The sequence below is a fragment of the Heterocephalus glaber genome, unplaced genomic scaffold (assembly GCF_053883595.1).
Source record: "Heterocephalus glaber isolate CG9 unplaced genomic scaffold, H.glaber_assembly_v1.0 deba00001773, whole genome shotgun sequence".
In the NCBI taxonomy this organism is placed as follows: Eukaryota; Metazoa; Chordata; class Mammalia; order Rodentia; family Bathyergidae; genus Heterocephalus; species Heterocephalus glaber.
In genome coordinates, this window is record NW_028258463.1 from 1088909 (window position 1) to 1105346 (window position 16438).

A 16438-nucleotide genomic window follows, 5' to 3' on the forward strand; every position below is an offset into this window, starting at 1 on the left:
GGCACAGGGGGGTTAGTTTAGATAACTAAATGCTGAAATACACATCGAGCTATTATTATGTATTATTATCTTCCCTCTGTTCACACGAAACCACATGTACCTTTAACTAGTTTTCTCTTTGGTAGTGCTGGGGATCAATCAAACCTATGGCCTCACACATACACTGAGGTACACACACCTCCTGGTCTCAATGGTTTTAATAAACTATCACGAGTGCAAGTTACTAGACTTATGGGAAATAGTTTCGCAAAAATAAAGAATGACAAAAAAATGCAAGAATCCTTGATATCCATAAATGACTCTAGAAAAATAATTTCTTTTTTTCTTGAGATAGGGTCTCGCTATGTAGTTCCGGCTGGCCTTCAACTCACTATGTTGCCCAGGCTGGCTTTGAACTCGTGGTGATTCTCCTGCCTCAGCCTCTGGAGTGCTGCTATTATAGGTGTGTACCATCACGGCAGGCCTAGGAAAATAATTTCAAGAGACAAAAAAAATAGCTAAGTGTGGTGGTGCACATCTGGCCTGTAAACCCAGCACTCTGGGAGGCTGAGGTAGGAGGATCTCACGTTCAAGCCCAGCCTGGGCAACCCAGAGTCTTGGTGTTACTTGTAATAGTACAAACTGGATACATTATACGTGTTTAATTATTTTAGTCATAAGATATGGAATTATTAGGACTTTGTTGCAATGGGGAAAATATTTATACCATTAAGGAAATAGCACACATATCTGTATCTATATTATTGGTAGAGCACTTTTTTTTTTGGTACCGGGGATTGAACTCAGGACCTTTCGCTTGCGGGGCAGGCAGTGGCACCACTGAGCTAAATCCCCGGCCCTGGTAGAGTACTTTTAATAGATGCCTAGACTATTCATAGGAAGAAGAGGGACAGATGAAAACAACTATTGTATTTGTGTGAAAAAAATGAAGAGATTTCCTCTTTCCTTTTTTATTACCTTTACATGTTTCTTATATATAAAATTTGAAAGAGTAAAACATAAAAATAGAAAGGAAAAAAGTTATTGTGTTTCTGATTGTTGCATAATGGGTTAGTTTTCCAAACCATGTGCACTTTAATAACAAGATTCTTCCTTTTCTTAAAGAACTGAGGTATAACTTTATATCATAAAATGTACCCATCTAAAGTGAACAAATACATAATTTTTAGTAGGTTTATCAAGTTGTGCAACCACCACCGTAGTCTAGTTTAGGGTGGCACTGGAAATTGAACCTGGGCCTTTGCACTGAGCTATATCCCTATCCCTTTTTTAAGTTTTTATTTTGAGACAGGGTTTTGCTATGTCACCCATGCTGGGCTCAAACTTGCGATCCTCTAGCCTCAGCCTCCAGAGTACTGGGATTACAGGTAAGTGTCAGAACATTTCTGCTGCTTTGATAAGATCCTGCCATACTGCTCTGCAGTCATTCTGCATGTCCAGCCCCAGCCTCAGGCAATCTATCATCTCTATGGATACACCTTTTCTGGTAGGTCACATAGATGGAACCAGGCAACAGTGGTCCCTTGAGCCTATCTTCTTGCACTCAGCATAATGTTCTCTGAAGTTCACTTACTGTAATACTGTATGTAGCTGGCTACTTTATGTCACTGAGTAGTGTTCCACTGTGTGGGTATCTTCTTTATCCACTTACCACCTGATGGACAGTCAAGCTATTTCTATTTGCAGACTACTATGAATAATGCTATGAACATGTGCATGCAAGTCTGTGGGATGTGTTTTCATTTTCCTTAGGAAGATTCTTGGAAGTGGGATTCCCAGGTGATTTGGTTTCTATTTTTCCACACATTTGAACAGCTTAATCCTTTTATAATTATTATTCTTTCCTATAACTAAGTGATTAGTAACTTAAAGCACTAATAACCATTGCATTTTAAGGAAAGAAGAGCTAAAAATGAAGATTAATAAAAGAAGGTTTTTCTCTTTAGTTACCTGGACTGGATTTAACAGGATCTTAAATTCTCCCAATAGTCCTTCTCCCATGTTAGTTCCACTACGAGAGTTGGCCAGGATTATTAATGGGGTCCACTGCTTTCCAAACTTGGATGCTAGCTGAAAAAATTAACACAAATGAAAAGGGGTTAGTATTTCAGAGATAACAAACACAACATATTTTTATTCTTTGATAACAATCATTCTATAATTTACTGAAATAAGAACTATGCCAGTATTATCAATACAGCATGAAAATCAAGTAATTCTAAGAATGGAAGAGGACCTTAGAGATTAAACTTCCACTTAATGCAGGATTCTCTTCGACCTCACTCTAGCTAAGTCATCCAGCACATGCTTGGATGCTCACATGAGAAGGGAGCTCACTAAGAAGATAGCCAGTTCCCCTGCTAAGTCACATCAGTGGGAAGTTCTGACCTGAGCTGAAAATCTGTCATTCACTGTTCTAATTTTGCTTCTAACTCAACCAGGAATCACTTATTTTCCCACCTAATTGTAGAGCTCAAACACTTGAGGCTTCGTAGGGTGAATATCCTGTATCTGAAACACATGGAACCAGAAGTGTTTTGGACTTTGGCATTTTTTTTTTCTTTTGGGTACTGGGTATCAAACTCAGGACCTTGCTGAGCTAAATCCCCAGCCCAAGACTTTGGCATATTTGCACATACATAATGGGATATCTTTTTTTTTGGGGGGGGGGTCTCATTATATAGCTCAGAGGCTGGCCTTGAATGCACAGCCATCCTCCTGCCTCAGCCTCCCGAGTACTGGGATTATGCTTTCACACTGAATTCAGATAAGGGGTTGTATATTAAAAAAAAAGGTATCACATTGAAGTTTAAATCTCAGCACTTGGGAAGCCAAGGCAAGAGGACTGGTAAGAGTTTGAGGGTAGCCTGGGCTACACAGTGAATTCAAGGCCAGCCTGGACTGAATATTGAGACTCTTGACTCAAACTCCATTCCTCCCAATTTAAAAAATTTTTTATTTTATTTTTTATTTTTCTCCTCCATTTTCTTTTAAAGTGCACCAGTCAAGGTAATGGATAGTGATGCATACCTGTAATTATAGTATTGGAGGTTGAGGCAGGAAGATTGCTGGGAGTCCCAGGGCAGCCCGGACTACATATGGAGTCAGTTACTTTCTCTCTCTCTCAAATCCCCTAACCCAAAATTTAAAGTTTATCTTTTCTTTGCAGGAATAGCAATAAAGATAACACTGAAGATAGAAATTCTTAACTTGAAAAAAAGTACAACTTAATTGTAAAATAAAATAGTTCAATTATTTTGGCATATTCAAGTATGAAATAAATCTGTAAAAATTTTTTTTTTCTTTTCTTTTTTTTTTTTGGTAGGGGGGCTCAGTGCTGGGATTGAACCTAGGGCATTCATCTGGAGCTACACCCTCAGACCTTGGAACTCACGAAGTCCCCAAGGTAGGAGCTGAACTTTTGATCCTCCGGCCTTTGCCTCCCAGTGTTGGGAATACAGGCATGTACTGCTACACCTGGATAAATCTGTTAAATCTTTATAATTATTCCTTCAGAAGTGGCTAAAGACTGAGAGATATATTTACACCAATTTTCATACATATATGTTCATACCGCCAACCCTGTCAAGAGCTTCAATGTCTGGTGTTACTTATGGAAGTCCCTAATGTGCCATGTAAACTTTTCTCTAGAGACAATTTACAAAATTCCACATGAAAAAATTATCTTAATGCATGGCATGAGGAAAATCTGTTTTCTTTTCATTGACAATAATAACGAATTCCAAACCTGGCTATCATTGCAAATCACCTGAGGACCTTAAAAAACAAATATGGATTCCTGGGACCTACCTGAGACCTATTAAATCAAACACAGCAATAGAGGTGGACTCAAGAATCTATGTTTAGGGCTGGGGATTTAGCTCAGTGGTTTCACCGCCTGCTGCGCAAGCGCAAGGACCCAAGTTTGATCCCCGGTACCAAAAAAAGAAAAAGAATCTATGTTTAAAAAGCTCTGCGAGCAACTGAGATGCAGGCAGTGGATGAGAAACCACTAGCACATGTCCAATTTCCCTCTACGAATGAGAGAACTCAAGAACCAAAATCTGTGACACAGCTCTAGGAACTGGGTAGGATTTCACAGCTTACCATAATGACATTTTGTATCTCCCCTTGGTGTTAACCTTCTTTTAAAATTTCTTCCTGGTCCTGATTTTTCTTATATATATATATGGGATTAATGATCTCACATACTGACTTAAATAACTTTTTAAAAAACCAATCATATAAGGAAGATAAACTCTAATTACCACTTCATAATCTGTTTTTTTGTTTTTACGCATCTGGTTAATGGAAGTTATGTAACCTGGTGGAATGATGAGGTTTTTAAATTCTCCAAAATCACACTTCTCATTCTTTAAGCTATTTTTCATGCATTCATCATGTACTGTTTTCTGACACCAAATGCACCTGAGAGAAGGAAGAAACAAAAATTAATTAATTTTAAACCACAATCTTTCTGACCCATTATCGTTTGTCAAAAACTGCAACAGTCCTGGGGATTTAGCTCAGTGGTTCTGTTGCCTGCCTTGCAAGCAACGGATTCCCCGTACCCAAACAAACAAACAAACAACTCCAAAAACCCTGCAACAGTAATTTTATCTGTTGAGTATAAATTATGACGTAGATATATGCATATGCATCTGTACCTGATAGTGAAAACAGAGCTATAAGGTTTCAAATTATTTGGCAATTCAACAGTGGTTCTTAAAGTGTGGTCTGGTGCTCCGAGATCCTTTTAGGGTATCTGTGAGGTTCAAATCATTTTTTTTTTTTGGTACCGGGGATCGAATCAAATCATTTTAATAATACTAAAAAATTATTTTACCCTCATTCTCTCAAAAGTGTACAGCAGAGTTTCCTGGAAGGTAGGTGACACATGTTCTACCACAAAAGACTGAATATACAAGCAGACAGGTCAATGTAGCTGACTTCTTAGCCAAAGAAATGTGTAAAAATGTGCAACAATGTCATTCTTCTCAGTGTATTTTCATAAAAACACATTGTTTTAAAAAAGAATAAATATTTTAACAACTTTAGCTCTTATTTATAACCTCCTAAATATCAATGTTATCATCCACATGACCAAGTGCTGATCTTGAACAATGGATGTATGCATAAGCTGCTTAAGCGTTAGCTGAAATACATGAGCGAGGTCTACAGACTGTGCTGCCTACATGTGCCAGTGAAGGGCTGTGAAGACCTTCTCAGGCCCAGCTTGGAAACCTCTAAACTTGGAATGTAAGTAAAATAGCCCAATTCTTTTTAATAGTTGATATAAAAAGTTGTATGTTTGTTTTGAAATACATAAGCTCCCTTTTTTTTGGGGGGGGGGTACCGGGGATCGAACTCGGGACCTTCCACTTTCGAGGCAGGCGGCGGCACCACTGAGCTAAAGCCCTAGCCCACTGTTTTTGAAATACAGATAAGTATATGTACTCAGATTTGCCTCTGTGTATGACAAGCAGGGAACAGTGCTGGTAAAGTCTAGGGTTTCCATTATTAATCTGTTAAGCATTTAATCCATTAACAGGTAAGGTAAATCTGACTGGACCAAAGCAGGGCACCAGAAAAGAATGGTTATAATTACATAGGTAATTTTTAAATTGCACACCTGTAATCCTGGCAATCTGGGAGGCTGAGGCAGGACGGCTGCAAGTTCTGGTCTAGCCAATGCAATTTAGCAAGACCCTGTCTCAAGATAAATAATAGAAAAAGGGGTGGAGAGGTAGCACAGGGCAAAGACCCTGGAGTCAATCTCCAGTACTCCAAAAAACCCCAAAACATAAATGCTTTTTCACCTGGATGTCAACTCTCTTGGCTTTTTTTTTTTTTTTTTTTGTACTGGGGATCAAACTCAGGACTTTCTGCTTGCGAGGCAGGCGCGGTGCCACTGAGCTCCATCCCTGGCCCGCTTGGCTTTCTTTTGAAGTGTTTTTTTCCTTCTGATACTCAGATTTGTCAGGTACTTACTGTTCTTCACTCAGACCTAGTCACTGCTAAAAACAGTTACACGTATACTGTGTTCAGAGGAAACTGCAGTGCAACCTGCATGATGACGTCTGCCGACTCCTGCTTCCAAGTTGACTTGAGAAGGTACAAGATGGTTACACAGTTAAGTGTGAAGCCTCCACAGACTAGCCTACCATTCACTGAAAAGTAGCTCATCGTGTTCATTTTTCCTCAGATCACCAACACATTTACCTGTCTGTGGGAGACAGGGCTGAATCGCCCATGCACTTTTAGGCTGGCTAGGCCTAGAGATGTGGTACCCACACTGCACAGATAACCAGAGCCTGCGTGTGACAACTCCACACACCCACATCAGTGAGGGGACACATTCTGCAGTCTCGCGGTTCCTCTTCAGAAGCTGCTGTCCTTGTATGAGATAACTAGGGATCTAACCCAGGTCCTCAGGCATGCTGGGGCAACACTTACCACTGAGCTATACTCTCAGCCTGGTTCGTAAGATGCTCTCCTACAATTTGCTTTCTGTATTTCAATATAAACTCATATACTACCCAATCATTTGAAAGTAAATGGCAGATACTGAGTTTGCCTTTCAAAGTTTTGGTAAGTATTTGTTCAACTCAACGACAGCCTGTTTGCTTTAAAAAATATATTGTTTTAAACTTTGTTCCAGTGAACACTGGTATACCTACTACCTATAGTCTAGCATTAACATCTTACTATAATTGCTTTGTCACATTTCTATGCATTCATTAATCCATCTCTTTTCTGGTACAGTTGCTAGAAAATTGCAGATATGAAAATACTTTCCCTAAATTTCTCAAGAAGGTTTATCATTGTTCAGAACTGTCAATAGGTTTTTCTCTTTGCTGTTAAATTATTATTATTATTATATATATATATTTTTTGGTACCAGGGATTGAACTCGGGACCTTGCGCTTATGAGCCAGGGGCAGCACCACTGAGCTAAATCCCTGGCCCTTTGCTGTTAAATTATATACAATGAAATGTACAAATATATACATTTGCTAAAATGCGATAAATGAACAGATTCATGCAACTAAAACCGTTATCAAGATATAGAACATAGCTAGGTATAGTGGTGCACGCCTGTAATCCCAGCTCAAGTGACCCTCTCACCCTCAACCTCTCAAGTAGCTGTAACTACAGGTGCATATCATGGTGCCTGGCTCTGCTTTAGTATTAAAAATTTTTTAGGGGGTCGGGGATTTAGCTCAGTGGTTGCTGCTGCCTGCCTTGCAAGCACAAGGTTCAGAGTTCGATCTCCAGTACCAAAAAAAAAATATTTTTTGAGACAGGGTCTCCTTGTGTAGTTCAGGGTGGCCTTGAACTCACTATGTAGTAGCCCAGGCTGGCCTCAAACTCATGGTGATCCTATCTCAGCCTCCCAAATGCTGGGATTACAGATGGTTGTCACCATGCTTGGCTTCTGGGTTTAGTTTTCTTTTTTGGTACCACGGATTGAACTCGGGACTTTGCACTTATGAGGCAGGCAGCAGAACCACTGAGCTAAATCCCTGGCCCTTAGTTTTTAAAAACAGTTTATGAAGGAAAAAAAAATACCAGCAATGCTTATTATTTTTGCTAGAAACAGTTGCTTGTTCACAATGGTTGTCTTTCTACACTGGAGGAGGTAGCTGAATTATATATGAATTTGAGATGGTCATTTATGAGAATTACACTAGAACAGGGTTTGGCAAACTGATCCTGTGAATAAACGAATATAGCTATGACTTCTGGGAAGATGGTGGAGTGGTGAGCAGCAGACAAAGAACCTCGCCAGCATTTGGTGTCCAGAAATTGAATATAGTGGCATGAGGAGGAAAAGAAGGAGGGAAGTGGGTCCCCAGGACCCAGGAGGGATCTGAAGCAAGAATGGAAGTCGACGGGGAGAGTCAAGAGACAGACTTCAATGAAAAAAAGGGAGGTGGCAGGCAGTGCTCTGTCCCAGTCTGGACTCACGGCATGAGAAGGGCAAGTTGAACCTGCAGACACACGGTGACTACCGGCGACTCCAGAGGCTTCCGTGGAGAAAGGCACCAGTGGAACGGAGCAATGCATGCAGCAGACTGCAGTGGCTGGGTCTCGCTATGTAGTTCAGGCTGGTTTTGAACTCACAGTGGTTCTCCTGGCTCAGCCTCCCAAGTGCTGGGATTACAGGTGTGAGCTACCACACCCAGCAAGAAGTACAATCTTGCAACAGACTCAAAACCCAAAAAGTCAGCTATACCTGGAAGACACCGCTGAGAAGTAGTCATTTCCCAGGAATTTAAAAAGAAAAAGAAGAAAAGAAAATGAGAAGATATTTTAAAAAGATGCAATTCCCCAGACTTTCAGCTTTCCAAAAGCAAACCCAGGGGGCAATGAGGTGGAACAATTTGTTTCTCCTGTCGTTATGTCAGCATTTATGTAGAGATCAATAACTCGGGTCCTTGTGCTTGCGAGGCAGGCGGTGGAACCACTGAGCTAAATCCCTGGCCCGAGGTGGAACAATTTGAAACTCACCCTCCTGGACTCTCTGAAATGGTAACAGTGGAAGTAACAAAGCAAATGAATGAGGCTCTAGAAAAATTCAAAGCAGAAATAATTTCTCAGATAATACAGAGATGGTAACCAGAATGAAAGACATGTTTAGTCTGTAAAGCAGATAGTCCATAAAATATCCAAACAGATATCCATGAGATTAAAAAATGCCATTGAAAGTATATGCAGAGGTGGGGATTTAGCTCAGTGGTTCTGCCACCTGCCTTGCAAGTTCGATCCCCAGTACCAAAAAAAAAAAAAAAAAAAAAAGAAAGTAGATGCAGCAAAATGAGCCAATGTGAGGACAGAATATCTGATATAGAAGACGGGATTGTGGTTAGCAATAATGAAGAGAAGAATTTCTTAAAAATAGCAAGGGACCATGAGACATCATTCCAGCAGCTGCTAGATGATGCAAAGAAGAATAACATAAGATGGATGGGAGTCAATGAAAAAGCAGGACAGGATAGCACAAATGACATAAAAAACCTGTTAACAGAACTAATGGCAGAATACTTCCCAAGCATAGCAGAAGAATTTGACATACAGGTAAGTGAGACATATAGAACTCCAATTAGCCATGATTAAAAAAAGTCTTAACCAAGGCATATAATAGTCAAGATTACAGAAATTCAACACAAAAGCAGAATATTAAAAGCTGTTAGAAGGTCAGGGATGTAGCTCAGTGATGCTGTGCCTGCCTGACAAGCACAAGGTCCTGAGTTTGATCCCCAGTACCAAAAAAAAAGTGGTTAGAGAAAAGAAACAAATCACCTATAAAGGAAAGTCGAGAATCACAGCAGACTTCTCAACACAAACCCTCAAGGTAAGCAGAGCTAGGAGTGAAGTATTTCAAGCCCTAAAGGAAAACAACCTCCAACTCAGACTGATTGCAAAACTATCTTTCAAAATTGATGGAGAAATAAAGATACTTCCATGACAAAGAGCACCTGAGGAAACTCATGAACCAGCACTCTAAAGTGCTCTGAAGGACATTTTAGGAAGAGATAACAAGGATTACAACTCCATGAAACCCAACAGAATGAATCCACTGGAATACAGCTATTCCCATTCATTTACAAATTTTTTCTTCTTTTGTTTTTTCTTTTTTTTGAGATAGGGTCTCACTATGTAGTTCCAGCTGGTCTCACTATGTATCTCAAATTGGCCCTGCACTCCTGATCTTCCTGCCTCAGCCTCCTAAGTGCTGGGATTATAGGCATACACCACCACACCCGGTCATTCATTTACATATAGTGTTATAGTTTATATCTAGACGTCTCCCCAAAGCCTCAGATGCTCAGAGGTGGGGCTTTTGGAAGGGTGACTGCACTTTTGTTCCCAGGTACCAGGGATTAAACTCAGAACCTGGCGCTTGTGAGGCAGGTGTAGCACCACTGAGCTAAATCCTCAGCCCTTTGGAAGGGTGACTGAATCATGGGGTGCTACAGCTACATGTGATGCTCCGAGGTGAGGTCTGGTCAGAGAGGTGGGTGGCAGTGGGTGTTACTGGGCAGGGGCTCCCAGGCTCCCTCCCTGGCTCCCTGCTTCCTGGCTGCCATGATGTGAGCAAGTTTTCCTCCACTATCCCACTCCAGAATGCTGCTCTGCCCTAGAGCCAGCTGATGGTGGACCAAAACGTCTAAAAACCATGAGCCAAAATAAGCTCCTCCTATAAGTTGCCAGTGTCAGGTATTGTGTTCCAGCCAAGAGAAAGTGACTAAGACATGTAGTCTATGGCTGGTTTTATACTAGGTTGGGTTAAGTAATAAAAATAGACCAAATGATTCCTGAAGCCTAAAATACTGTACTTATTTTTTGGCTTTTTATCTCTGCTTTAGAAGATGACTTAGTATCTTTCACTGTTTCAGATAATTAATATAACAAATAAACACACAATAACTGAAGCGAGAAACATAAATTTTTTTTTTTTTTTGTACCGGGGATCGAACTTGGAACCTTGGGCTTGCAAGGCAGGCGGCAGCATCACTGAGCTAAATGCCTGGCCCGAAAAACATAAAATTTAAGATCACAGCCAAGGCGAAAAAGGCCAGTATCATTCTTTTAAGAGTCAAAGTTTGCTTTATGCATCTCAGTGTGTGTAGCAGTAGAAAAGAGGAAGAATGTAACAAAGGAAAAGTCTTATAAAATAACAAAGCACTGCTGGGTATGGTGGAATATGCCTGTAATTCCAGTACTCAGGAAGCTGAGGCAGAAGGACTGAAGCCAGTCTGGGCTGTACAAGGGAGTTCAAGGCCAGCATGAACTACATAGCAAGACCCTGTCTCAAAAACAAAACAAAACAAAACAAGCACTAAGTTCTTTCTTTCTTCCTGAGAAACAGTATTACAGGGAACAGAGGTTTAATACATATAATGAATACTTTTTACAACCTAATTCCCTATTTTGGTCAGAAGAGAAATGAAAAGAACAGAAGGAAGGATAGGGAAGGAGTGATAAGATACCAGGTACAGAAACACACTGTAGCAGTTGGGGGTAGAGGAAGGAACACATACAAAGAAAAACATCTACAGGGAAAGCAGACTCCAGCACAGTGGCTGACATAAAATAGATGCCTAATGAGTATAAAGACTGACAGGCCACATATAAAAAGGCTGTTGTCACTTATTCTGGAGAGTTTAACAGGGATGTAGGCTGTGAAATCCGTCACCACCGCTATTACCCTCTAGAAATGTTAATCTGTTCACTAATCTCCAGAGTTCACCACCTTCTCCGAGAATGTGATGCAGCAGATGGGGAAGGAGTCTTCCACACTGCTGGAAAAATCCAGAGAGCACCAGTCTGGTTTGTGTGCAAAGGTTCTAAGTATCTCACCATGTATTAAAGTAAAATAAAAATGGATCAGAGCCCTAATTATTAAAACAGAAATAATCTGCTGAAAGATAAAATAGGTAAAACTATTGAAGACATAGGGATAGGCAAGGACTTTCTAAACAGAACTCCAATTTTCCAAGAAATAACATCAAAAATCAACAAATAAGATTATATCAAATAAAAAGCTTTTGCATGTCAAAGGAAACAAGAATGAAGAGACAACCTTGAGACCAGGAAAAAATTCTGCCAGTTTCTCTCTGGACAGAGAACTAATATCTAGAAAATATAAAAAACTAAAAAAAAAAAAATCAGACCCCTCTAAATAAAAGACCCAATTAAAAAGGGCAATTGAAAATAAATAGGACACACGTGTAAATACTGAATAGTTTCTTTCGTGTGAAAAACTAAAAGTATAAATAAGGATCAAAATGTATATTTGATATTGTGAAATAGGAAGAAAAGGTCGAAAGGAGTAGGGGAAGTGGGAGGAGTGGGAAAGGAAAGAAGGGAAAAGAAAAAATATGAGAAAAGGAAAAACATGGAAACAAAGTCTCTGTAAATAGGGAAGGGAGGAGGGGGTGAGGGGAGGGCAGGGGAAGGGAAAAAAATAAGAACCGGGATACGTCATGTACAGGTATGAACACCCAATGATGAATGTCACTGTAGTGTATACCTAAAATGTACCAATAAACTAAATGGAAAAAAAAAGGGCAACTGAAATGAAGACTTTTCAGAAGAAATACAAATAGTCAATAAATTCATGAAAAAATGCTCACTATCTCTGGCCATTAGAAAAAGGCAAATTGAACAGCACCGGGATTCCATCTTACTTCAGAAAGAATGGCTATCACAGTAAATCAAATAATAACAATGCCAGTGAGACTATAGGGAAAAAACAATCCTTCTACACTATTGGTGGTAATATAAACTAATACGGTAATATAAACTAATACAACCACTACGTTAATCAGTATGAAGGTTCCTCAAAAAAACTAAAACTTGAGGGGCCGGGGATTTTAGCTCAGTGGTTTCGCTGACTGCTGCACAAGCGCAAGGACCCAAGTTTGATCTCCAGTACCCCCAAAAAAGAAAAACAAAACAACTAAAACTAGAAATTCCATTCAACCCAGCTATTCCCCTCCTAGGTGTCTTCCCAAAAGAGCTAAAGACACCATATTCCAGTGATACACGCACATCCATATTGATGGGTGCACAACTCTTTTTTTTTGGTACCGGAGATCGAACTCGGGACCTTGCACTTGTGAGGCAGGTACTGCACCACTGAGCTAAATCCCCGGCCCTTACAACCCTTTAATAGCTAAATCTTGGTACTGGCCTACACGTCCATCAACAGATGAATGGATAAAAAAAAAGTGAGCTTTATATACAATGAAGTACGATTCCGCCTTAAAGGAGGTTAAATTTGAGCCAGGTGTGGTGGGGCAGGCCTATAATCTTGGCATTTGGGAGGCTGAGGCAGAAGGATTGCCATGAGTTCCAGGGCTACACAGTGAGTTCAAGGCAGCCTGAACTACATAGTCAGACTCTGTCTCAAAAGAAAAAAAAAAGGAAAGGAAGTTAAATTTGAGCCATCTGTAGCGAAATGGATGCACCTTAAGACCATAATGTTAAGTGAAATAGACACACAAGCTTAAATATCATATGGTTTCTCTTACATGAAAAATCCAAGGTATAAATAAATTAAAGAGCAAAGGTCTTTTGAAAACGGGAAAGGGACCAGGAGATGGAGGAAGGGGGGAGGGAGGAGAGGCTAAAGTGATAAAAAATTAAGACATATTATGTAGATGTACCAGCGCTCCACATGAATGTAATCATTATGTAGTATAAACATGTACTAATAAAAATTTAAAAAGATAACAAAAAAAATAAAGGTTCTAAGTAGTATTTTCTTTCTCCTTCCAAAATATGTCATTCTCACAGAAGGTCACAGCAGACCCTGACCCTAATCCTGCATAAAATTACTGGCTAAAACAGCTGAGTGTGGTGGCCCATGCCTGTAATCCCAACATTTGGGAGGCTGAGGCAGGAGGATCGAGGCCACCCTAAGGACATAGTGAGTTTAAGGCCAGTCTGAGCTATATACCGAGACCCTGTCATTAAAAACTAAAAACACAAAACAAAACAAAAAGCCTCTGGGGTTCACATTGAGACCATTAACTCATCACTATAAAGGATCAGGAGCAAATTAAAGGGCTTGGGTTAGAGTTGCATTTTTTTTTTTTTTTTGATACTGGGGATCAACCTTGGGACCCTGTGCTTGTGAGACAGGTGGCAGAACCACTGAGCTAAATCCCTGGCCTTAGAGTTGGATTTTTAGAATGATCACTTGGCTAGATGATCAGAAGCACTGATTATCTGTTAAGGAGTATCTGAAATACAGTTATTTATGGAAGCCATTTTTATCCAACTCTGCACATAGAGAAGGGGAGGAAATAGAACAACACTTCATTATGAAATTTATTTAAAGTCACTGGTAACTTGGCATTCACTGATAAACAGATGGACAGACAGAACAACTAAATTTTAAAGATATCAAAAATGAACAGACACAAAACTGTAGTTGCCTAAAATGCATCATTTTGAAAATTTATTAAGTCTAAATCTAATAATGCATAAAATAATTTAAAATAAGATTAAAAACAATGTATTGACATAACTGCTCATGCTAATGTAAAAGATTATTGTTTTGGTAAAAAAAAAAAAAGTAATTGCCTACCTAGTCCCAGCTTTCTATTTCAGTTTTAAAATAGGTTCACGGGGCTTTCTATCTGTCAGAAATAAAACCTACTATAATGAAGATTCCAGATTTAAGGCTCAGAGAACACTAGTTGTTGATATTTTTGTAGCCCTATTCTGAGGGCTAGAAATCCTGCAAGCTAGTTTTACTTTACCTTTAATTTTCTCAACTGTGAAGAAAGAACAGATGATCTGTAAAGTACTATTCCCTTCCACCAATTGCTAACATGAGCAGAGGATATGCTATCACCTATTTCAGAAATCTACAATTGAAATGTGTCGTCCAGAGGACATGAAGAAGCCGCTAAAATATTCTTGGCTTAACTAAGGTCATTTATGTGAGATGCTACACATCCTGAAAAGCCATCTGCAGAAGAAATATTCCTTCCAGTGTTGCTTTTGAGTATATTTCACTAAGGCAGCAACAGCTGTATTAGCAAATGACACTCGTTTTCACAGTACAAAACCGAGGATGAATTAGTTTTGTGGCTGAAAGGAAAAGTTAATTTGTCCATACTTCATTTTCCCTTATGCAAAATGGAGAGAGATGGAGGGGGGAGGGAGAACGAGGGGGCAGGCAGCACTTAGGGACCTCTGGATGAAAGTGAAAAGCCGTTTTATGACCCCGAAGGGCACGCTGGCTGATGAGTGCAGGCCAGGCCATCCTGACCCGCACCGCTGCTCATCACCAGGGGTGCCTGCAGGCCAGCAGCTGAGGCTGTCTGCTGAGATGAAGGCGGGCCTTCCCCCTCGCCCTTTGTAATCCTGACTCCCGCACTGGACTGTGGGACTGCAAGTCCCCACAAAGGCCGTACCTGTAGTCGCAGAGCTTGGGCTTCGTGCCGCACTGCTGCTTGCAAACCACACAGTAGCTGCACAGGGGCACGTTGCCGCGGATCCAGTGGTGGGGCATGGCGTCCGGGGCCCTGGTGTCGCTTTTGAGCATGATCTCCTTACACTGGAAGCGCTTGTCGGCCTTCTTGAGGCAGCCCTCGTTCACGCGGAGCCCGCAGCAATCGCAGAAGGCGCCCTGCAGGATGTGCTGCGCGCACACGCAGCAGTAGGTGGGCTGGCTGAAAAGGTCCGTGTCGCGCCACCCGTGCTTGCTCTTGCGGAAGATGTCCCTGCGGTGTAGCTGCCGGCGCGACCGCTGAAGGCTGCACCAGAAGGTGATGAACACCGGCAGCAGCACGGAGCACAGCGTCCACAGGACCAGGTGCCCGTCGGCCAGCAGGCTCTGGGCGGGCGGGCCGAGCGCCGGCCGCCTTTCGCCGTCCATCTTCCGCAGGCCAGGCCCGCCTAGGAGAGCAGGCGGGGTCGGCGGGGCTCGGCTCCCTCCGCTCCCGTCCAGTCTCCCGGGTCGGCGCCCACTGAGCCCGTCGTCCCGCCCCCTCGCCCGCGTCCGGTCCAGGGAGCCCCGGCGCCGCCTCACTTCGCCTGGCACGCGTCTGGCCCTGGGAGGGGCGCCACAGGGGCTCGCAGGCTGCTTCTGGGGACGAGGCCAGGCGTCCAGAGGCGGCGTCAGTCCGTAACTGCCGGCAGCCGCCTCGCACTCCCGCCAGGCTCCCGGCGCGCCCACCGCGCTGCCCCTCTCGCCGGGCCTTCCGAGACCCACGCCTCAGCCCCGGCCACTCCCGGGCCCGCCTCCAGCCCAGGCCTCCCGCCGCTGACCCCAGCTCGCGCCGCAGCCCAACGTAGGGTGCGCGGATGGCGTGGAGGTCGCGCGCGCGGAGTGGGCACGCCCGGCGCCCGGTGCGGGGTGGGAGGGGCCTGCGGCGGGGCGACCCGGTAAAGGGCGAGGCCTGCGGCAGGGCAACGGACGAGTGGGCGGGGACAAGGATGGGCGGGGCCCGCAGAGCATCCCTCCCAGGGTTGGGCGGAGCCAGTGGTGGGCGGGACGTACGACTGGGAGAGACCCCCGTGACTGGGCAGGGCCAAGGCTGGGGGCGGGGCGGAGGCTCAAGGTGGGTGGGGAAAGCGGTCAAAGGTTTGAGGTCGCAGAAGAGGATGCAGACTTGGGAGGGGCAGGGCACTGTGAAATAGGAGCCTGATGCTGTGGAAAATGGGCGGATTGACGACCGAGCTTTAGAGAGGGTGGCTGAGTGGACCAGGGCTTTAAATTCGCGATCATAGAAAGTTCTAGTGTGAATAATTTACAGTATGAGATTAGCTATGACCTTCAACCTCCCTCCCCCTACTGGTGGACGTGGGGGCTGACATGATTTCCGTGTTGGAATGGAGAAGACTGGCTGTTTTGAGTGTTACACTTTAGAGAATGGGATGGCTCAGGTCAAAAATTGAGAAATGTCACCTG

At 42.5% G+C, this 16438-nt stretch overlaps 1 protein-coding gene across 6 annotated transcripts in view; it reads right to left on the minus strand.

The window, feature by feature from the left end:
• Dgke (diacylglycerol kinase epsilon) overlaps positions 1 to 15848 on the minus strand; it is a 27910-nt gene extending 12062 nt beyond the window's left edge. For all 6 annotated transcript variants that reach the window (XM_004859794.4, XM_004859793.4, XM_004859792.4 and 3 more), the window contains exons 1-3: positions 14940 to 15848; positions 4269 to 4428; positions 1951 to 2070 (exon numbers count right to left, since the gene is read on the minus strand). In XM_004859794.4, coding sequence (XP_004859851.1) covers positions 1951 to 2070; positions 4269 to 4428; positions 14940 to 15403 — 744 coding nt within the window. In that variant the 5' untranslated portion in view covers positions 15404 to 15848. The remainder of the gene's footprint in view (positions 1 to 1950; positions 2071 to 4268; positions 4429 to 14939) is intronic.
• Between the last annotated feature and the right edge of the window lie 590 nt (positions 15849 to 16438).